Source organism: Hydra vulgaris, chromosome 09 (assembly GCF_038396675.1).
Source record: "Hydra vulgaris chromosome 09, alternate assembly HydraT2T_AEP".
Taxonomy (NCBI): domain Eukaryota; kingdom Metazoa; phylum Cnidaria; class Hydrozoa; order Anthoathecata; family Hydridae; genus Hydra; species Hydra vulgaris.
This window is the reverse complement of record NC_088928.1, coordinates 18,077,617-18,102,719: the sequence shown is the minus strand read 5'-3', so window position 1 is coordinate 18,102,719 and position 25,103 is coordinate 18,077,617. Positions and strand designations below refer to the sequence as shown.

The 25,103-nt window shown below is 28.3% G+C and overlaps 1 protein-coding gene across 1 annotated transcript in view; it reads right to left on the bottom strand.

Moving 5' to 3' along the window:
• Positions 1-1,419: 1,419 nt before the first annotated feature.
• The window catches only part of LOC100214807 (atlastin-2), a 45,106-nt gene continuing 21,422 nt past the window's right edge, over positions 1,420-25,103 (bottom strand). The window contains exons 6-12 of the mRNA XM_065804931.1: positions 24,886-24,942; positions 24,069-24,155; positions 23,780-23,918; positions 23,479-23,663; positions 14,774-14,845; positions 3,101-3,532; positions 1,420-1,940 (exon numbers count right to left, since the gene is read on the bottom strand). Coding sequence (XP_065661003.1) covers positions 1,851-1,940; positions 3,101-3,532; positions 14,774-14,845; positions 23,479-23,663; positions 23,780-23,918; positions 24,069-24,155; positions 24,886-24,942 — 1,062 coding nt within the window. The 3' untranslated portion in view covers positions 1,420-1,850. The remainder of the gene's footprint in view (positions 1,941-3,100; positions 3,533-14,773; positions 14,846-23,478; positions 23,664-23,779; positions 23,919-24,068; positions 24,156-24,885; positions 24,943-25,103) is intronic.

The following is a 25,103-nucleotide window of genomic DNA, read 5'->3' as shown; positions in this document are numbered from 1 at the left end:
CTTTCTTTTATTTAGATTTTTTTTTTTTTTAGTTATAAAAACTGTAAAATGAATTATTAAAAAGTTGTAATAAAGAACGAAAAAAAAAAAAAAAAAAAAAAATTCAACATCTACTTACAAGCCAGGTGCTGGTAATCCATTCTCAGTCATCAGTCATATAAAGCCTGTATATACATCGATCTATCTCAAAAAGAACTTTTTAAAAAATGCCGGTATGGTAAGACGCAAAACCAGAATGTAAGTTTTAATGGAATAATATTTTTTTTTTTTGTTAATCATCTCCTTAAGGCCACTACAGATGAGGAGGCTACTTAGTAGTGATTATAACCTTCTCTCAACTCTATAACTCCGAAAAACGAACCTTTACGAATAAGGCCGCTACGCGGAAAAACAAGTTGAGCGCGGTACTACCAGGGACGTGGAGGGGATCGAACTCGGAACCTCTTGCTTTACCACTACACCACTACCGCATATGGTAGCGTATACGTAAAACATCGTTAACGGAGTTGGAGTTAGGTGTATATGATGCTGTTTCAAATTTTAATATTGGAGGAAAAGCAAGTATACTTTTATTTGAAAAATTGAATATGATTCCTGGTATATATACACTTCAAAACTGTTCAACCATGAACAAAAGCGATGACAAGTAATTCGTGAATGCAAAAAAAAAAAAAAAAAATAAGTTGACGCAGAGAATGACCAAGAAGGTTGTTTATATGATCCTGGTTATTGTTCTTATGAATAACAGATTTTAAACTGAATATTTGACATTATGATTAGGTAAAATTGTTATTGTAATATTTAAGTGCTTTTTTCTCAAGTTGTCAATTTATCTCCCGGCTATCTCATTAGCTGTTAGTCAGATTTGTCTGAAATTTTCACCAAATGTTTATTACATCTAGTTGTACAATTGGAACTAAAAGTTTTACAATACTGTTAGGAGTTTTTGATTTATAGAAGATTTAGTTCACAAAAATGGAATATTTTAAATACACCATTTTGAAAAACACAGCATAGCTTAAATACTTTGTTTTTTAGAACAATTTTAGTTCAGTTTGTAGATTACTATGTTGTTAATCATATGCCAAAAAATCATATCCAATAAGCTTTCGGTTACTGAGATAGAATGACCGGGGTAGACTAAGCATTTTTGGATGTCTGCCATTTTACTCGGTAACCATGGCAAGTAATAAATTTGTTTTGCATTATTTAGAATTCTGTTATATAGTTTTTCTCAGGATATACTTGGTTTTTTGTTAAAAGGATTTTTTTAATAAAATTTTTTTTGAGGGGTCTTCTACATTAATCCAGCACTGCGCGTGGGAAACTGAAAAAACGCAATCATTTTTTACAAATAAAAATTGTTCGAAAAGTGCATTCGTAGAAAAAAGGAACGATCGTCATAGCAGAAACAATAAGTTATATTTTTTCCTTGAAAACTTATTTTTATTTTTTATTACTTTAATAAAAATTTACAATCATATATTTATAAAGCCGTCGCCATCGTGCATTATTAAACATTAAACGTGTTAAACAACGGTTAAGCATTCAAAAATGTAATTTCATAAAACGTATCTTAATTAGAAATTTACCAAAATTAAATAAATTCGAACTTGTCTCAAAAAGAAATTGCTGCCAATAACAGCCAGTAAAATCATTTTTGACATTTTTTACTAAGAAAATATTAGAGAAACAAAACAAAATAAAGTTTTTAGTTGAAAAAAAAAATATTTTTCTAATTTATCTTTTAATTTCTTTTTTTTTTTATTAAGGATGTTTATAAGTATTTTCGTCATTTACAAGTATTTTTTTTAAATTAGTAAAAAAAATACATTTTTGTAAACAAATGATCATTCTCTTTTCTTGGAAGTAGATACCTGCCTATGTATAACGGCTTGAGTGCCTTGTTCCAGCGCAAATACATAAACTTTCATCATCACCTATAAACACGCACAAAATAAGGCAAAGTTTTATTTTAAATTTCATTATAGGGAATCAAATGTCCCAAAAAGAGTCCATGATTTTTCTTTTTGTCTGGACGCAATAGTCCTGGATCAAAAAATATTTAGGAACTTCTAAACTTTATAAAGAAATTAACAGGACTTGAAATCTATCCTTTTTGAGAGAGTTTGAATATTACAGCAAAATTTCCGGATTTACAAAATGATAAATTTCAGTACTTTTTATGTCCTGTACCTTATTCTTATGAACTTTATAAGTTACTAAATATTCTTAAAGCTACTAGACTCCAGGATCTAATTAAAATAATATTATATTCTAAAACTCTGAATTCGTATCTTACGATTCCCAGTTATGACGTTATTACAGTGTTATTTAAAAAGATTTCAAGTTTTCACCACTCCACAGTGATTTAGAAACATTTGAAATTCGGCCAAAATATAGTTTTTGAGTAGCGAAATTTAAACAATGTTATTAGCTAACTATTTCCTACAGTTTCTTATATTTCTAACGGTATAAAAAAATAAGTTCTGAAATAATAGATTTAATTGTTATTTTTTGTTTGAAAATGACCGAAAACAACTCTTTTTTATCGTTAAAATTTTATCATTATTAAAACTTAATTTTCTCCTTAAATACAAAACCTTTCATTTTAATTTTCATTGTATACAAACATAATAGATAAATTTATCTTAATTTATAAAAAAATGTAAATATGTATTGATACATCTTATAAAAAATGCAATTAAAAAATGCAATTTTTATGAGTTTGATCTGATTTTTATAGTACTAGGACTTTTTACCTTAAACTTCTTTCGCGAAGCCAATTCTTTTTTTAAAGAGAGTTTGTATCATTCTGTTAGAAACTAAAAAAGTTAGATGCCCCAATGTATATATACATATATATTTATATATATATTCGGTCATTTTCAAACAAAAATTAACAATTAAATCTATCATTTCAGAACTTATTTTTTAATACCGTTAGAAATATAAGAAACTGTTAAAAATAGTTAGCTAAAAACATTGTTTAAATTTCGCTACTCAAAAAACTATATTTTGGCCAAATTTCAAGTGTTTCTAAATCACTGTGCACTCATATAAAATATATAAAACGTAAAGTATAAAACAGTTTACAAACCTCATCCCAAATCCACTCTGCAATATCATCCAACTGACTACCGATTTCTCTCAATTCTCCACTAAATCGTATATAAGCCCACGCAACAACGGCCAATAAAGCAAGACCAAGAATGATGTTAAACACAGAAGCAAGAGACGTTAGACCAAGCATTATAAAAAATCCAGAGGTCATATAAGATAGAACAATAATAACTAGAAAGACAGCAGGAGTTCGAGCAGCATTAAATATGTTCTTACTATCGTTGGTTTTCACAAATCCATCAAAAAGTTCGTTAATTTCTTGTATAAGTCGCTGTTCATATTCCTTTGAAAACTCATCACCACCCATCTTACGTGTGGCATTAAAAAGAGTGCGTGCTTTTGATTTATATATTTCGCTTCGATTATCTAACTCTTTTGGAACAAGATAAGGTGTATCCCCTCCACACAACTAAATTCAAAACTAAAACATTTTATATTAATGAACTTTTATTTATTCAATTCTATTTCTTACCATAAGTTCTAAAACTCTAGACAAATGTTGAACAGAGAAATACCAAAAAGATTAAAACATGCTGACAAAATTAAAAAATTTTTAATGTACAAATCGTTTCATGTTTGCACTATCAATATTCTTTTTTTAGCATTAAAAATGAAAAATCATCCATTCAGTCAATTACGAATTAAATATAAAAATTGTTATCTTCGTACTCTCACGTTCCAAACACAAAGGAGGAGAAGGGAATAAAAGGGAGGTGGTAGGGATTTTAGTCCAGATCATAGCGTACTTTATAACGGGCGACATCATTAACTGGAGGTGAACATTTTTAATTTTGTAAAATAAAGTCTTTATTCGGTAAAATAAAGTCGAAGTGCTTGCTAAACTATTTAGTTTATTTTTATATTTTAAATTTACTTTGTAATAAACATGGGTCAAATAACAATGCTATGTTACGAATTGCAACAGAAATTATGATATAAGTTCTCAATAAAAATCTCTTTGTCTTCCTTGAACACCAGAAGAAAGAAAAAAGTAGTTGGCTTTTATACCAAGAGACAATATACCAGATAAGAAATACACCCTTGTTTGCGAAAGGCACTGGCCTGTTGGATACGTTTTGAGAAAAGATTATGGCAAAGAAAGATCTTGTAATCCTCCACCTGTGTTTAATAGGGATGTGACTTTTTGGTATCTTTAGTTTCCAATATAAAAAACAGATTAACTTTGGTTTAAAAGTAACTGAAAAGTTATTGGTTTTATTTAAATTTTGAAAAAGGTCACCCACAATGACCCTTGATTACACACTGACTCCCATATATCAGTAAATTTTTTTTTCTTCAAAAGTATATCAACCTGGGTCTCAAAAGAACCAGAATTTTATAGTGATTTCAAAATTTAAATTATTTCTACTGAAACATTAAAAAAAAAATATTGCAAACAAAATGTCATAAAAAATGACCTTTTCAATTTTTAGTTAAAAATTGTTATTTTTTGTATATAAAATTTAAGCAATTTATTATTTTTAGACCATTATTATTTCTAAAGTCTCTATGAAATTCTGGTTCTTTTGAGACCCAGGTTGATATACTTTTGAAGAAAAAAAATTCACTGATATATGGGAGCCAGTGTGTAATCAAGCGTCATGGTGGGTGACTTTTTTAAAAAAATTAAATAAAACCTATGACTTTTTTTAAAAATCAAATAAAACCTATGACTTACCTATAAAAAAACTAAATAAAACCTATGACTTTTCAGCTACTTTCAAACCAAAGTTCATCTGTTTTTCATATCGGAAACTGGAGTTACCAAAAAGTCACATCCTTAGTGTTTAAGTTGTGAAACTAAGTTTAATACCTAAACCATCTGGTTGTCCCAGAACAACTCTAAGTTCATATGGAGAAACTAGAAATGTTCAACCTGACAATTTGTCTATTCTCAATTTAAAAGATGGTATAAAATCTTTTAATGATTTGAATACAAACATAAGAAACTATAAATTTAATGGAGTTTATTTAATTCTAAAACAGAAAATCAAGTTTTGATTTAATCATTATAGTTCTTTCATAACACACTTGTGCCACACGTGTGCCATTCTTTGTTCTAAAAATAAGAGAATTTGAGTACTTTGCAATGTCACGTGCATGAAGTCGATTCAAATTTTCATTTTGAACAAACTACCCTTCTTTTATCTGCCATAAAAGCAGCAGGTGACCATGTTATTTCTATAGTTTGTAACAGGTAAATCAAGCTATTTTCAAAAAATGGCAACAGATGGCGTACCTTGGCAAACAAAAGATAATATATGTCTTCTGTATGATTTTGTGCACCTTAAAAAATATTCGCATTAATTGGATGACTGAAAAATCACAGGAACTTGAGCTTTTGTTTATAAAGAAAAAAAAGTTGCCAAGTGGTCTCACATAGTAGCACTGCATAAATCAGAATCAAATCAAATGATTAATTGTCTAAACTTACAGATGTTGCTGTATTTCCACACCAATTGAAAAGCAAAAAGTTTCAACTTGTCTAAAAGTAAAGTAAAGAATCAGACTGTGATTTAAAACGTCACCCAGAGTTGAACGATGTTGATGATACTGTTTCTTTCTTTCTTTATTTATTGTAAAATATTTATACAGGCAATGCCAAATCAGCACAATAAATTAGGCTGTTATCCTATTGGGCCCTGATACATTAAGATATAAATAAAATTAACTGTTACTTTAGAATATAAAATAATATTAAAACATTAGTAGATTTATCACAGAATAAAATAAAATTTAAAAATGAGAAATATCCATTAGTTTAGTTTTAAATTCTCTTAGGTTCTTACTCTGGCGAACAGCGAATGGGAGACTATTATACAAAATTACTCCTTGGTAAAAGAAACCTTTTTTCGTGGATTCAAACTTTACTTTAGGTATGGTCAGTGATATTTGTTTCTTGTGTTTGCTGAATGACAAATTGCCTTAAAACTGTTATAAAATACACATGAACTAAGTTCTTTCTTTAAGATCTTAAAAACGCAAGTTACAGCTTTTTTTTCATTGACTTTTTTAAAATGCGGCAAATTTATATTAACATTTGAAATTTTATTTGCATTTAATACTATTTGGTTTATTCTACTATATAAACGGTTGATACGGTATAATTGGGTTGCAGTGTGTTTTAAGTTCATTAAACCATAGCAAGTAAAAATTGGCAAGATCATTGAGACAAATTTTCTTTCAATAATAATTGAATTTTGGAGAACTGTTAATGTTCATAGCCTTGGCGCAGATATACATATGCGTGATCCGAATGGGGCTGCTTTTTTCTCTTCCGATGATTTTAATCTTCAAAAACCGTTTGAACTCGGAATCATGGCTAGACAAATGTGCTCTTCTCAAAAAGTTTGTTTTAAAAGCTTTACTAAAGATACTTCATAAAGTATATATCATACTTGTAATGGTCTTGTGGAATTGTCAAAGTTCCTCTTGTCTACAAGCTATAAATACATTTTGCTTGGAACAATTACAACAGATCCTTTAGAAAAACAGTTTGGAAAACTGAGACAAAGATTGATAGATACATATTTTATCACTGTACAACAAATACAAGAAAAAGTTGTTATTATAAAAAAAAAACTACTTTTTAATTAGAAAAATATGGTGTTAATCTTGATTTTACTACATCAGGACATTTTTGTGAAAGATATGTTTTTTAATTAACTAAAGAAAAATATTTGATATTTGATAATTAACCAGAATTAGAAAGTATATTATAAGTATATATATTCTATAGATGTAAACATGACTCTAACCTACATAGCTTTATTGTCAGGTTTCCAGACAGCTTTGGTCAGGTTTATTGTCCAAAATGATGAAGATTCAGATTACTCGTGTTTTTGAGAAATTTAGAGATTTTACTGAGGGAATCAATCGAGGAGGATTAACTGTGGCTGGTGATTTAGTTTGTCAATAGGTAATATATTGCTATATTATGTTATGTGAAGTATCTGATAATACATGCACAACTTCTTTATGCAATCTAATGATGCAAGTATCAGAATCATATCAACTAAATATGAACAAAAACCAATACAACAGTTAAAAAAAATAAATTTTGAAAGTTAACAGTTTAAAAAAAAGTTTGAAAGTTAAGAAACTTTCAAATTTTTTTTTCAAAACTATTGTAATTTGTATTCTCTAAGGTCTGACAAAGAAAGGTCAACAGCAACTGTTTTCTGTTAAATCAAACAGTTTAATTTAAATAGATATACCATATATAGTTAATATAATAAAATAAAAATTATTATTTTTTATTATATTTTGAATACATTTTGTTGTTTAGTTTTATTTCTTCATTAAAAAATAATTTTCATGTTCAATTCTAAAAAATATTATTTTTTCTGTGATTTTTGATTAAAAAAACTCGCCTCCAGTTTATGAAACCATCTGTATGGTGAATAGACCGGTTATAAAGTACGCCATGATCCAGATATTATAAGCAAAGAAAGAGGAAGGGGGAGGGGGGCGGAAAGAGGTCTTAATGAAAAGGTAGGTGGGAATTTTTTACAGAACATGCATAAAACAATTTAATTTTAATGTATCTTGCAGTCAAATTAACAGCGCTTTTTGAACAGCTGTTTTATTGAATTGAATTGAATTTAGTATGCTTATATAAACTTTATACCATTGCACAGTAGGACATATTGCACAGTAGGACATATTGCACAGTAGGACATATTGCACAGTAGGACAGAGTGCGCCAAAAAATCACTGTCAACTTAACATGCTGAAAATTTATTTTAATGATGAAGACATGTTCATTAGAGGAAATATGTAGTTTTCAAAAGGCTATTTAGCAATTTTTAATTATCAAATTGCTTATGCTAGGTGTCAGATAAACCAACCTTCAATTTGTAACAAATAATTAATGTCCAGTGTTGCAAAAACAAGTATATTTATTATATTTATTAAGTATTTTTTAACCAATAGTTTTAATTAAAAAATTTTTTTTTTTGTATGTATGATAATTGTTGCTGTCTTATGTCCTCCCAAAAATTTAAATTTATTTAACCTTTTCAGTATGTCTAATGTTATTACATTTTGTTTAAGTACTAATCATTTTTTTACAGTTCTGGAAGAAACAACAGTAATTTCAATTTTGTTTTTAAATGAATTATTTTGATATTTAAAATTCTTTCAGAGATAACAGAATTTTTATTCAAGGTATTGCATCAATCATTTGCTGACATTCTTTGAGTTGTCCTTTATCCATATATCTTAAACTATTCTGGAAACAGCTAAATGCACAGAATTTAAATTTGTTAAGTACAATGCTACCTGGCAAGAAAGTAATAATTTAATTAATTTTTATGTAGCCCAAATAACATCATACAAGCTCTTCACCTTCTTCTTGTACTGGTTAACCACCAACAACTGACTTCAAAGAGTGTTGAGTAAGAACTAAGTATCGACATGTTAAAAAAACTTTAAAAAAGTCACTCATTAAATGAATTATTCCTTGCATTAAAAGTTTTATTAAATAAAGAAAGCATAACAGAAAAGGCTAAAGCAATCAATTAAATATATTTAGATAAGAATGTAGAGTCTTCGACGAAGCATTGTTGTTGATGCTAGATTCAAATATGACCAAGACTGCATTTCAACTACATAAAAATGCATCAATCAACATGATTTTTATTGACTATACTGCAAGCACACCACTGAAAAGTTTATGTTTTTATGTTTTTTTTATGGCAAAAAGATTTTTTAAAAATCAAGTTTATGGTTGATAGAAAATTGCGATGTATTACTTCATTATAAACCAGATTTTGATGGCTCCACTGGCCAAATCATATGAAAACAAAAAATGTTCGTTTCAACTTTACGAAAAGCTTTTTCATATAAAGATGCATTTGCTTAAAGAATAAAAAAAGAACTAATAGTAAATTTCTACTCACAGGGATTATCCAGGTCTTATTTTAAAAATCTGGAAAATTTTATCCTAAAAATATCTGGAAAAATTTGCAAAAATATTTGCAAGAGACATCTAGAAAAAATCTGGAAATATAAATGCATTTTGCGTAAATAAGAATATCTAATGTGTTTGAAAAAAAATTTATTATTTGTACTCGTGTACAAATAAAGTGAATATAATATAAACATCATTTGCTTCCTAAAAATCGTTTTGATAAATTAATTTTTCAAACAAGTAAGGTAGTTACGTAGTGTTGTGGAAGTTTTCAATTTTTTCAAAAATAGTTTTATTTGAAGTAGTTTTATGTTTTTAATTATTTTTGTTTACCACTTTTTTCAATCTTTTATAGAAAATGTGCATCAATGCATACATAAATCGATTGTTATAGCCAAAGTCACAGCTAAGTGTGCATACATCAACTGTAGATTAAGGATTTGGCATTTTTTTTATATAAAAGAAAAGTATTTGAATACTTAATTAAATATGAATTATAAATTAATTTAATTTATTTAAAAAAAAACATTAAACTATTAGAGATTAAATTTTTTAGCTGAAATTGTCAAAGTAACTAATAGAAATATATAAATAATAGAAAGTTTATCATTGCTAATAGTTCCAATATAATGATGAAGGTCAAGATTTAAAAAAATATAAGATACATCATTCCTGTATAAGATCCAGAATGAAGTAAAATAAAGATGCCATGAAGAGAATTTTATGTACATCTAATCAAGTTAATTCATCCTGCAGAAAAACTTTCTGTCAATAAAAAACAATTCCTCCTCATTTTGTTGAAAACACGAAAATGCTACATTTTTGAACGTAGATAAATTTGATTCTTAAGTTTTAATTGTAGCTTTGTTTAAAACACTTTTAATATTGATTTTTAAGGTTTCAGCAATAAATATATTCTTCATATTCATTATTTATAGTTTGTATAATTAAATTAAAACAGTTCTAATAAAGCAAACCACTAAAACAGTTTTGCCACAAAATACTGTATATGCATTGTATGAAATAACCCAAAAGATAATTTTCAACAAAAAGCCTAATTACATTGAAAGTTTTCATTCTTAAAAGTGACTGATAAGATATTTCCTAATTTTTATGCTGGTTTCCATTTTTTTTTTTAGTTTTGAGATAAAGATTTTTTGTGATAAGAAAAAATTATTAAAATATAAAAATCCTCCCATGTATTTAGCATGCGAGATTAGATAACAAAAACTGTATTTTTCAATACAACTAATGTTCTGGAAAAGTTTGTTGATTAGCAATTTATAACATACAACAAAAGTGCATCCAAGTTCCTTTTCCAAGTATATTTAAAAAAAAAATTATTTTCTGAAGCAAGAATGGAAGATCTTTTATCTGATTTTTTGACTGAAATGAAGTTCATTTCATTGAAATATTATGCTATAAATATTTTTTAGTGTTTTATTTAAAACTTAATTACTCCAGAAGACTCTAAAGAGTTATAAAATTATAAAAGAGTTACAAACAGAGAAAAATATGACAACCTAGGCAAAAAACTTAATCTAGTTTCCAACAGTATCAAGAAAATGTAGTATGACATCTATGAAGACCAAACAAAGTCACATGTCCTTAAAAAAACACATCATTGAATGTTTCAAATTTTTTGAATCTAGTGCAAATAAACGAAGAGCGAGAACTTGTCTTATAGCAGAGGAGCTTAAAGACCTATGGAGAAAAATATGAACTTTCAGAATGTATCAACCTATTTATACAAAACTAGCAAAACTTATGAAAAACTATGATCGTTGCAGAAAGTAACAAAATTTTGATGCAATTAATAAACTGTTTGATATAACTAAGATCAGCAAACGATTGTGCAAAGAAGAATGGTTGCGCAATATTAATGTTATTTCACTGACAAACCTGCTAATATAAAGAACACCCACTCATCAAAGAGAAAAAAGACTACGGAAGCAACTCCGTCTAGGGGGTCTACATATACCAGCTTAGCACTACCTGATTGCTCTAAAAGTAAAAGAACCATAACCTAACAAGCATTGCAAGATGGCTTGTTACAACCTCAAAGCTGTTGTCCTATAAAGCAGCAAAGGTGTGGTGTCAGCTTTCAGGATAGGACTTAATAAAATCTTAACTACATGCCAGAGACAACATGAAGTTTCTCTACTACCTCATTTGTGTCTTCTGTCACTGAGGAAAATGAGATCCACTTTGTAAAGTTTCAAAAGATGTTGAAGATCAGCAATGCACACTGTTTTAGCTCTTGTGATGTTTTAGCCCTTCTTGTATTTATTACGATGCCTAAAAACCAGAACAAGCTACTACATACTAGAGTTGAGTTCTTACTGATAAGTTACCAGTAAATCAGTAAAACTATTTTACAGATTTACCGGTAAAATTATGTCGGTAATTTTCTGTAAATGATTATTACTATACTATAAATTAAACAATTCATTTGAAACCCCCAATTATGAAATTAATTTTCTTTTCTATACTACCTTTGTGAATAATATTTTGCTGTAAAATGAAGTCATGATTTTTAGCCACACCTAATAGAGTATTAATTTTCTTATTGCTTAAAATTTCGTTATGATTTCTTTATTACCGTCAGAAACCCACATATTATTCCTAATGTTATGCATACTGTTTCCCTTTACGTAAATCAGAACTCCTCCACCTCGTTTATTTGTTTGTCTCTAAAACAAAAATTTAAAAAACGAAGATGGTTATCAGAATTACTATGCTCAAAAATGCTTTAAGATATTCTAAAAGCTTTGAAATAGCTTAATCAATAAATTAAAACTTTAATAATCACTTTCCAACTAAACTATTTGAATTTGTTTGGAAACTAATTCTGTTGATTAAGTTTTGTCTGAACATTTTAAGAAAGACATTATTACTTTCTTGTGATATATTTATTGTTGCATTTATCAATCAATTTGATTTGCTTTCAGTCAAAATGTCAGACATTTTGGAAACATTACATCTTAAACAAAGAAAAAACAGTGACTTGCAAAATATGTGGAAAAACCAGTAATTACTCAAGTTCCACAACTGGAATGTGGTATCACCTAGACAAAAAATATGGAATCAAAAAAGAAACACAAAAAAAGTTGACAACAAAAGCTGCAACAGAATTTAAAAAGGTTTCAACTTTTTTCCCAAAGCAACCAATTGAAGAAGTGATTTCAAGACTTACAGCCCTGATGGATTTAGTTTCCACACAATTGTTAACAGTTATATGTGTGAAAAAGGTTATGATTTTCCAAAAAATCACAAGCAAGCAATCCAGTCAGTTAAAAAGTTTGCAGCTGGCGTGAGAAATGACCTTAAAAACACTTTTAAATCTTTAGTGACCATTGGAAAACACTTTTTAATTACACTGGATGAGTACACTTCTTTGAAAAATCGAATGTACGTGAATGTTAATATTCATCAAAAACACACATACAAGAATCTGAACTTGACTTGAATTTCTGGATCACTGCCAGTTGAAAAAGCTGCAACAGTTGTCACAGAATTTGGGTTGAACATTAGCGACAGCATTGTCTGCTCAGTTACAGATGGACCTTCCATGATGGTTAAGTTTGAAAAACTGGTTTCAACATCAAACGTGTTACACCCATGGAATTCATTTGGCAGTTCAAGAAGTGCTTTACAAGAAGGCTTTCTGAAAAATCGATAACAACACATTGCAAGAAACAAAAAACAAAGATGAAATCAGCAGTGACAAGTCTGAATCTGACACCGAAGTCAGTTTTCTTGATGTTGCCATGGATGAAAATATTCCCTCTCCAAAAGTGAAAGTGCACTTGCAATCTGTCATAACAAGTCTGTAAAATTGTCAAGTTGTTTCAAAAATCTCCAGTCAAAAATGACGTCCGTCAAGAAGAAATCAAGAAACAGCATGGAAAAGAGGTTTCACTTACCCTTGACTGCAGAACAAGATGGAACAATCTACTGTCAATGATTCAACAGTTTCTTAAAGTTAAAGATTCAATCAGAAAAATAATGAAAGACGTTTCTCCACATTTGATTTGCAGTGATGATGAAGTAAACATTTTATTATTTTTTTATTAGTTTTCAAACAACCTATGAAGTCTGTACTTCAAAAGGCTGCCAAAGATTTGTTGTCTAGATTATTCCCAACAAATCCAGATGACTTTAAAATCATTCAAGAAGTGCGTGGCTCAGAAAATCTTGTTGAAAATCCACTTTCACTTAAAGATGAACTCGAGGAAGCAATTCGACATTTGGCCAAAAAACAGCGCCATAATTCAAACGACGAATTCAAAGCCATTTTAAAAGAAATGTTAGTCTATGAAGCTACTATAAAGGGAACTGCCAATCTTGAACTTTTGCTCAATGCACTGGAGACTATCCCTCCACCAAGCATTGAGTCTGAGCGAGTCTTTTTTCCGATTTGATCCAGAATGAATGATAACTTACTTGATACACTTTGTTTCCTCAAAGCTCATTTTTTATCAATATAACAATTATCAATAAAGATGTTAAATCTGAACCTTATAAAGACTTTATTTTGAAATGAAAAAAAAATTTATATGAGTTTCTATGATTTTTTAATTTTTTACTGATTTTACCGATAATTACCGGTAAATTATGCTTTCTTTACTGATTTACCTGTAAATTAAAAAGTCGGTAAAAGCTCAACCCTACTGCATACAATCTTATCATTCATTTTCTACTTAAGCAATGACTGCTGATATAGCAGTCAATCATTTCACATTGAAGATTTTTTGTTGCAACAAAGACAACTTCCCCTTGAAATTCAGCTTGTTGAATGATATTATCATAAATATTTTACATCCTTGTGTGTTTACAAGCTTACTATAAGGCTTAAGTTCTAGTTTGTATTTGCTTGAATGACCTCAAAAAATAAAAATGAATACATAAAATATTTATAATTATTTTGTGCATGAGCCTTTTTAACCTATCACCTTGAAAGTAAGATTTTATTCAATCTTTGGTGAAAGCTGACCAAATAATGATAAAAGGAAACAAAGTTGTATAAAAGTCATCACCCCAGTGGTACATACACCCTAGTGGTACATACACCTAAAAGTACATACACCCTAGTGTACATACAACAACTGAAGATTTTAAATTGAGCTTAAAATATCAAGTTAAATCATTTCTTTAAAAGAAACAAATAATTATTTTTCTATATTTCTAAGACATATATATCAAATAATTTTTAAAGATCAGTGGAGTGTTTATATACAAACTACTTTTTGAGAGAAAAGCACAGTGGGCGTACATTCAATAACTAAGGCTTTTGGTTTGGACAAGCATCTATTGCTTTAAACGTATTACCATAAACTGACATCTTTATAATATAACAATAACCATCTTTTTTAAGTTAAAAACAGTTCAGGCGCTAAATATCTTGTAACCTGGAACTTAGACAAACTTTTAGCCTATGTTATGAAATAAAAAAAGTTACTAACTACAAAATATAAATATATATGGTGACCACTAAGGTTTTATGTTGTTACACTTATGGTTTATAAATTATTAAACTCACTCATGGTTTACAAAATATTGTATTCAAATTAAAAAGATTTAAAAAGGATGGTAGGATTATTTACTTATTTAAAATATTGATTTTTCCTTAAAGTACAAAAAGATTTTTCAAAAGGAATTTTATTTAAGCTGCAAACTAAACTGTATACCTAAAAATTAAATCCCAATAGTCTTTCTTAATTTAAAAAAATGCACCTGTTCCATGTCCCTCTGATATTGGTCTTTTGCAGCAGCTAATGCAGCAAGATTATTTGCTTCAGCTGTTGCCTTAAAAAAAATTAATTAAAAAAAAATTAATAACAAAATTAATAGTAACAAGTTTCATAAGTTTTAATGATAATAAGTTTAATAATTTATAAGTACTATAATATTAATTACTATAATACTAAAATATTTTATACAAGGCCTGTAATAATTCTTACAGGCCTTGTTATAAAGTGTTACGCGGCTTGCAATTTAAGTACTCATTTAAGCTAAATTACATAGGCCTAAAGCGATTAAGCAAATTTTTATCATTGTTTAACTTTTAAATTAGTCTGTAAGTGATAAGATAAAAGAAGTAACTAATTTTATAAAAAACCAAATTTTCAATGGCAATCATGTAAAAAAGTTTATTACAAAAGTTTGAATAACAAATTACAGTGGATATAACATGAGTATCCACGGTGACTTTATACCTTATCCCAAGAACTTTTTTTTTGATTTTGAAAGCAGGTCATTTGCACATGCCAAAACTATCAAAATAAAAATCATTTTTTGGTAGCTTTTTCATAGGGGGTGAGTTTCTCAGGGTGAGAAAACTCACCTACTAGACTTGTTTAAACTAAAAATTAAAATAAGGTTCCCTCTGACCCACCTTTTACACCCTAGAAAGATCAAATAGCAATTCATTATTTGTTTAGTTATTTGGCCAACTATGTTTTTTTTATTGAAGGGGTTAAGGTAATTTTACAGGAATACAGTGGCTTAGCCTAAAATATATAAATAATATTTATGTACCAATTGCACATTTTTGGCTGATGCTGATAGACAAAAAAAGGCTGATACCAATGCTAATATTGATTAAATAACCAATTATAAGAATAGTCAATAATAAAAAACTAATTATTACAGGTCAAATCAAGATCATCATGATCAACTATCTACTGGTAACAAGTAACCAAGTATAACCTTGCAGATGTCTTGCTGCCTTATAACTCTCACTTAAAATACACCCTGCCCTGTGGTTCTTGGTTTAGTGGTTTAGTACAGGCTTGAAATGGTGTCTTAATAAAAGTATGTGTTTTGGATAACATCTGGCAACTGCCTTGCAGAAAACTTCCTTTGCAAAAACGTTAGGGGTAAGCAAAAAAAGCATAAAAAGACCAGCCTTGCACTCCTTTTTTTATTAATAGACGTATCGTTTTCAGCCTTGGATGATGAATGCTCAATCATCTTCACTCCTGTGTTGTTTTTCATCTATATTAAAGATCTTTCCAATAATCTTACCACTAGTTCTATTTGCTATTTGCTAGATCAGACAACCATATACTTTGATCAAAAAAGTTATGAGATTTTAATTGCTTAAAAAAGTCAGAGTTGTTAACAAGGCCAAAAGTAGCGAGGCTAAGGCCACACCTTACAAGGCCAAGGCTAAGAGCAAGGCCAAAAGTTACAAGGCCAAGAGTTTTAAGGTCAAGGCCAAGATTAAGAGTTTCAAGGCCAAGGCCTACGCAAACATTTTTAAGACCAAAGAATTTAATTTTTACCTTACGTTAAGGCCAATTATTAAAAGAATTCAACGAAATCAATAAGAAAATATGTATTTTTTTTAAGGCCAAGGCCAAAAAAATCAAGACCAAGGCCAAAATTTTCAAGTCCAAGACCAAGACCTAGGCCTCGATTTTCGACCTTAAGGTAAGGCCAAGCCCAAGGACTAACAATTCTGAAAAAAGCAGTCTTGATTGTGATCTCTCTTCAGCATGGTCCTTCCATTTTCTTACTCATTCCAATATAGCTTTATGAATCTCTTATTCATCCTTGTATGGAAATTCTATGGATTTACTTTTTGCTTTCTGTTAACTACCAACTTGCATAATATTAATTGCAGCTTTTTTGAAAGTGAAATTATTGTTAAAAATAGATATTAAATTGTATAATTTATCTTAAAAACAAAAAGTATACCTACATCAACAGTCTTAAAGATGTTATCTGATGCACCATAAGAAAAGAGTTTATGGAGAAGGCAAATATGCCAAACTTTATCAAAGGCTTTAGAAATGTCCAGATCAATAGCCTCTCCACATCTATCTAATGCACAATGAAACCTATCACAGGGCTCGAATTAAGTGTATCGCGATAATTTAAATATATATAAAAAAAATTATTTTCGCAATTTGTTTGTTGTTTTTTTTTGTTAATTTTTTTTTCTTTCCTAATTTAGCATTTTTTTTGGCCATTTTTAAAAGTAATCTTTTTGTCTAAGTTTTTTAAAAGGGGCCTTATTAAGTATGTCACAATAAATTTATCTTTTGAATAGAAGTATGATCTTTGCTGTCTTGCACAAAGATTTTATTCAACATAAAACACTTTTGAATTTAAACTACTTTAAATCTCTGCATGGAAGCCAATATTATTTTAAAATTTTATTTATTTGATTTACTAAATGGATAAAGTACATCACAGTAAGTTTTGCTTTAAACTAAATCAAAACAACCAATTAATTATTACAGTAAATTACAGTTACTCAACTACTAAATTTATTTAACATACTCAAAGACTCGCAGATATTAGCCATACAAATGTTTCTATTTATATCTTATATGTTGTTAACACACAATATAAGCTTCTAACTAAAATTTATTTTAACAAATTGTGAATAGAATAAAAACGTGATACCATTTTTTAATATTTCATTTAAAGCAATATTAAGATCAAACATTTTCTATAAATATGCAAGTTATTTTTAGGAATTTTATTTAAAAAGAAATCTATTTGAACAAAAGAAATTTAGTCTCCTAAAATTCTCTTATTTAATCAATTTTGCGATTGAAATTTGAAATTGAAAAATTTTTTTGAAAAATTCATAAGAATTTTAAAGCCTAATAATTATAAACTTAATTCAGCAATGTCCCTTATACCCAGTATAACGAGAATTGTTGCTGAAAGTTAAACATTTATCTAGCTATAATAAAAGTATCAGATTTAGAACATAGTGCAAGTGAGGAAGAAAGTTTTATTTAAATCATAAACATGAATAGTTAAATATTTTTTGTTTCTTGAAAATAGTTTTAAAAGTAAACATTCTATTGCAAACATTAAATTAGTGATTACAAAAGTTGAAACAAAAATTAAATTGTAAAAAATTAAATAAACTATTTTACTTCTGTTTATAGAATTTTTTCTAAAAAAAAAAATTCAAGCATATTCTTAAATATAATTCAATTTATTAAACCAAGTTTTTTGTTTCGCTTTTTAATGCAAAAAAAGTGAATGAAATGAATGAAAAAAAAAATGAATGATAACATTGGGTGACAGAAATAATGTCGAAAAATGAATTTTTGGAATAATGTCGAACTTACTAAAAAGGCCTAATGTCGCAAAAAAAAGGAATAGTGTCGCAAATGAATTTTATGAATATTTGCGACACTATTTCTTTTTTATATTTTCGACACTATTCCTTAGATTCATTTGCGACACTATTCCGTTTTTTTGTTTTCCACACTATTCATTAAATTCATTTGCAACACCATTCCGTTTTTTTATTTTTGACACTATTCATTAAACTCTTTGGTGACATTATTCCTTTTTCTTTTTTCGACACTATTCATTTAATTCATTTGCGACATTATTCCTTATTCTGTTATTTCACAATCAATTACGCCACAATTTGCGATACTATTTCTTTTTCACATTTTCGACAATAAAAATTTGCGACAATCAAAGTTTTGCGACACTACTCTGCCACACCATAACATCCACTTAAAAACCATCTGAATGAAAAACTTTACTTAAATTTAGTAGTACTATACTTAAATTTTAGTAGCATGCTAGATCAAGATAAGTTTTTTATAACAATAAGTTATGAAAAACGTTGTATCTAATGTTTTTTTGCTTTGAACTTACTCATTTTGTCTATAGATTATAGACTCGTATGGTCGTTTTTGTGCAAATATGAAGTTTAAAGCTTCATGACGATAATGTTTTAATTTATTAATTAGAACAATTCTATTTATTTACTTTGTTTTATTTTAAACATGTTTTATGTGATTAAGGTTATAAACTGTATAAAACAACAATAAAACAGTGTCACAGCATTGTTTTATATTAACACAAGCTCTTTATATTGTTAAAACAACTTTGCAGTTTGTTTTATTGTTGTTATATAGCTTGTTTTATAGCTTTTTACAATAACAATTCAATACTATTTAAAAATAAAATGTGTTTTATTGTCAGCACGAACACATTAAATAGTTTTCTGATTAATTATAAATAAAAAATTAATGCAAATATTATAATATTTAACTATTACTGCAAAGCAGCGGCAGAGATGAGAAGGAGGAGGGCAAAGTTTCTTTGGATTAATTCGAACCCTATATCAGTTATTACTGCTAAAAAATCAGCAGTAGAATGAGAAGATCGAAATCAATATTTATGATCAGAAAGTAAGTAATTAGACTCAAGATGACAGCTTAGGTGTTTGTTAATTAAAGACTCAAAAATCTTTTGTGACCTGAGAATAGAGGGCTTTGGCATTAGACAAAACCTTTTTACAATGGTTTCTAGCAATAGTAAACAGATGTCTATTTTCAGAAGAATTGATTTAGCAATAGATATGAAAGTAATGGTTACAATTGGAAATTACAGCTGCACAATGAGAAAAACCATGGAGAAGAGTGAGGCTTGACTTGGAAATGTCTAGAGGGAACAAAAGAATTCATGCCAGTCTGATTCCAAGAAGTTACATAAGAAGCACAATTGTCAGCAAAAAGACCAAAGATATCTACCCATAAAGGGCCATCACCAAAGAAAATCACAGAAAGAGTCCCAGTCAGCTAAAAGATACTTTTAAGAGATACGATGATAGAGGGATCCTAATGATGAAAAGGAATGAGATAATAGTTTTAGAGTGATCAAACCAAGATCAGTAGCACCTAAGAGTGAATGTGGAGAAACTGAGCACTGACTAGGATCAGACAAAAGTTGAGTAGAGTAAATAAATGATTCGGATTGCCTGGAAAGCGAATTGGAAAGTTGACTATATCTGTTAGAGATTGAGAAAGGCAAAAGTTGTGGGCCTTAACATCTGGTTGTGAGTCACTAACACTGGAACCAAGCCATTCAGTGTGATGAGTATTAAATTCACCAACAACAACGATATTGGCTATCAAAAAGAGTGCAGCCTTGAGATGAAGAAGAGCGATATAAAACAGAGAGAAAAGTGAGAGAAAGAAATGTTGCTAAACGAAAGCACATTAAAGAATAGCCTGCGGATTCAAACGTGGTTTCCTAACAAATGGGTGAATTCTTACGAATGTAACTGTAATGCCTAGGCCAAGCATGTGACTGTTGAACTCAAACTAGTCTCATAAAGACAAGCAGGTCTGGTGAACTTTGCAAGAGATAAGACTAAACAGAAGAAAAGTTACAATTGAAGACAACAAATGTTAGTGGATGATAGATTTAGAGAACTTGGTGATGACGATGATTTTTTGTGTTTTATAGCTTTTGATACTTTATTAATTTTTTAAACTGGTTAAAGAACTTGATTCAAAGCACAGATAGTATTCAGTATACTATCTAACAGTCCAAGCAATTGTCTCAATACTACTAACAAACCCTAAGTCCTAACAAAGGGCTCCAAATGAGGCCTTGACAATGCACACAAAAAGTACGAACAGGGACACCATCCATGCATAACATGGCACTGTTAATACTCTAATATTTTACAGCTGCTGATGAAATTAGCCTCTCTGAGAGCTAATACAGAGTTTGGGAAACCTGACTACGAGCCGGCCTCAAAACCATAATAATGAGTTTTAGAGCTGTACCCTCATTAGGAAATAATAGAATGAGTAGCCTAGCAACTCATTCTATTATTTCCTAATGAGGGTACAGCTCTAAAACTCAGAGACACAAGCAAAACCCATGCAATGAGTCAAGAAGATCCAGCATTTAATATCCTAAAATGGAAACAATGTACTTTAACACATCTACGCCAGCCTAATAGATGATGAAGGGGGGCAAAGCTAGTCAACAGACAGAATCTGTTTACCTTTTTGTTTCAGTTTTTGCCTAGGAGGCCTTCAACAAGACAGTAACAATATCCATTTAATGTCTGCCCAAGATAAGTACTTTTATAAAAACACCATCTCTAGCCTTCACTAAATCAAGAGCCCCAAGACATGGGGCTATGAGGTTCAATACTACCCCTCACCATTTATTCTTCAATACTACCCCTAGGGGTAGTATTGAAGAATAAATGGAGACTTAATTTTTTGCTTTGGCTGTTTTGATATATATTTTTAATATTACACTGTTAACTTAATTAAGGTTAAAAACATGAGATGGTTTTTGTATTTCTTGATATTTTTTTAATTATTAAAACAAGTTTTTTAAAGATATTCATATTTAATTTACATTTCATATTTAATTTACATATTTTTTATCGTTAAAAAATTAAGAGGTTATTAAAACACAAGAAATTTAACTTAATTTTTTTCAAAACTATTTGTTATAACTTTAATAACCAATTTTCCTCTTTAATGTTGTCAATGGTTTATCCTCTTTTTTATTTTTGAAACTGAATGCTGCTAATTTGTCATGTCTTCATCATCAATGTCTATTTCATATCCATCATAATTTCATCATAATTTATGATAAATAATACTTAATAAAAAACCTATACTATAAACAAAAACAAATTAGAAAAATTATAAATATTTATTATTATAAATATTTATCTTTATAATAAACAATATACCTTTATAATAAATCTTACTTGAGGTTTTTACAAAATTAAAAATATTCTGAAGTTTTAACTTTCTTATAATAATTTTCTAATCACATTGCATTTGTATAATAATTTTCTATTTGCATTTATTTGCACACATTTCTTATGTTGGCGCAAAACAGAAACATGCATTCTACTTAAAGCAAGTGATGTAATGCTAATATTTTATATCAGTGCTTTGTTAATTGAAAGAAGACAAAACTTTACTGTTAGATTAAACAAGTTTTATCTTTAACCAAATATTTTTATCAAAAATATTTTATCAAAAATCAATTAAACATTATTTTCTCCTTCCCAAACTTTTGAACGAGCATGATTTTATACTCTCATTATAAGCTGGACAAGCATTGCTCACACCTGTAAGTTTTGAATACTCCATTTACAGCCATGTTTCACGTGACAGGAGCAATTGCTGCCACTTTATCATAAGCCCTGCTATATTATACATAGAGAGAGTTATAATGAAGGATTAAATTTTTGTTTATAAACAATCAGTTAAAAAATTAATAAAAAAAGGCTGATGCCAATAAAAGGAGTAATTGAGTGTACGAGCTGTTAAATGACTGTCTACGAACTGGCAGAAGATGCGAGAACGAACTTGGCAGAAGATGCGAGTCACCAACAGATGTTGCTTGTGCAGGCAATCAGTATTTTTGCAGGCTTCTTTGACATATGATTTATTAAGGTGATATTTTGAATGCGCTAATATAATTTTTTTTTAAACAAAATTTATTAGTGTTTTTTAGGTTGAGCCGTGTATTACTTGCAGCAAAGTTAAAAACAACAAAGTTAAAAAACATGAACTTATTTGCTGAGCAATGCTGGTTGCAAAGATAAGTAAAGGATGGTACAAAAAAAAAGCTCATACAAAATAAAAATTATTAAAAAAAAAAAATTTATTAGTGTTTTTTAGGTTGAGCGGTGTGTTATTTGCAGCTTAAAGTTAAAAAACATCAAATAAATTCATGTTTTTTAGCTTTGATGTTTTTTAACTTTGCTGCAAGTAATACACCGCTCAACCTAAAAAACACTAATAAATTTTGTTTTTAAAAAAAAATATATTTTGTATGAGCTTTTTTATTGTACCATCTCTTTTTATCTTTGCAACCAGGATTGCTCAGCATCAAATTTTTAATTGTTTAGACTAAATCGACATTGCTCAGCATCAAATAAATTCATTTTCAGAAAAATAATATTAATAAAAATTTAGTGATTTTATTTAGTGAAAAAATTTAGTGGGTGAAATAAATAAATTTAGTGGGTGATTATATTGGTTTATTGGTGAATAAAAAGCTCCTTGAATCTACTTTATCTAAACTTATTAGATATTTTTCTGCATGCAGAAAAAGCATTTCAGACAGATTATTTTGTATGTTATATTAAAATATAATATACAAAATAATTTTAAAATTATGTTTGAAAAAATATAAAATTATTTTGTATATTTTTAACAAAGTATGAAATTTATTTTCTTGATTTAGAACATTTTCTAACAAGTTATAACAGAACTAGAACTAAAAATAAAAATTGAGTAAGAAAATAAAAACACTATTATTTTATATACACTTATAGAATGTGCAAATAGATTACTTATGGGATAAAACATAAAGCCTTAGGTGACCTTCAGGGTACCAGTGTATAAGATTATACTTTTGTATTTTATACAATTGTTATTATTATTATTACATTAATTGCGAAAGTACATAAAGATTTTTTTTTTTCAAAAAACTACAAAAACAACTTTAGTTTTTAATGTTTTGTTCTATTATTTTTTTGTTTTATATTTTATTTGTTCTATTTGTTTAATCTATTTAAAGTAAAGAGTTTTGAAAAAATCTCTCAAATTTTGCTTTTTTTTATTGTTTTTTTTTATTATGAATATATAAATTTTTAACATTTTGAAAAATACCTGTAACATTGATTTTGGTTCTGGCAATTCACCACCTTCAAAGACTTTAATGTATGCTTTAAAATATTCTAATAACCCACGGCAAGTAACATCAGTACCATTTATACATTTAACTTGTAAATTTTTTGGAGCAAGTAAGGATGGCACAAATATTGAAAGATACTCTACGAAATCTTCATCGATATCTTAAACAATCAAATGTAAAATGAAGTACATTTTATTTAAGAAATATAATAAGTCAGAAAGGAAAAAAATCTAACTAATAATATTTTATTATAAAACAACAGCTACAAAAATTTACCTTTAAGTTTGCCTTTGAAATTTGGATTGCTTGCTACAATTTTTCCAGGATGAGGCATTAGAAAACAGCCAAGTTTTTCAAAACAACTGGTAATTTGACTGCGAGATCGTTTTAACTCCTGGTGTTGTTCATTATCAATCTAAAAATTTCTCAAAATTTTAAACACTTAAAGATTTTCCTCTTCCCTCTCAAAAAAAATTATAATTCATAAACTTTAAATATTATTTTAATGCATTAACTACAAGACTTACTGGCAACACACTTGAATAAAAATAAAATAAAAAATTACTGAAATTCTCTTGTCAAGAAAACTTTGTCCATTTCCATAAGGATGTTCATAAGGATAGCTCCAATCGCGCACAAGAAATTCCAAACGCTCAAATATTTTAATAACAAAAAAATTTAATTTTAACTCTATAACTAGCATTAGTGTAATAGCATATATAGTATAAATAACATAAATTAGCATAAATAACATAAATTAGCATAAATAACATAAATTAGCATAAATAACATAAATTAGCATAAATAACATAAATTAGCATAATGAAAGATGCTTAACTTAATTACAAAACTTAATGACTGGTTGCATATAATCTTTTTCTATATACTTATAAATTTATATACTTACTTATTAATACTGTATACCTACTTTTTCTCTTTTTCTATTAAAGAAGAAGCTAATTGAATATATTTATTTTATTTTAATTTTCTGTATTCAGTGTTCTTTTATTTAATAAAATTTTAAGTTGTTAAATAAAACACAGTTTGCTAAGTTAGTAAATTAGTATGGCAGAGTAGCATGGAACAAGGATAAGAAAATTCGCTGTTTTCCAAGGTTGATGAACTGTGATAATGCACTAGCATAAGGGCTTCTGACCTGCACTTTTAGATGCTCCCAGTAAATTATAAACAAGATACCTGTAAAACCTTTTTTTTATAACTTTTTTTTTTTGAAAGTAGCACAAAAGAATTCGATTTTGTGATACATAAAAATAGCTCTCTCTTATTTTAAAAAGACTCTAATTACTCTTGACTTTTGTGTTATTTTTTATTAAAATTGAGATTTTGCTTTGTTTAAAGTTTGTTATTTAAAAAGAAAATACCTGAAATGGTTTTGAACTGTTTTCTGCAAGAGCCAACCGACCATACTCTGTAAATAGCTAAAGCAAAATAATTGTATATTAATATTAAATAAAACCTGAGTATATAATATCCAATTATATATTTTAATACTTTATTTTTGCTGCATGGTGCAGCTGCTGACTGGAAATTCTTAAACTTTGAATGAGTTAGGTGGTTTTTTAATTTTTTTTTTAACTGT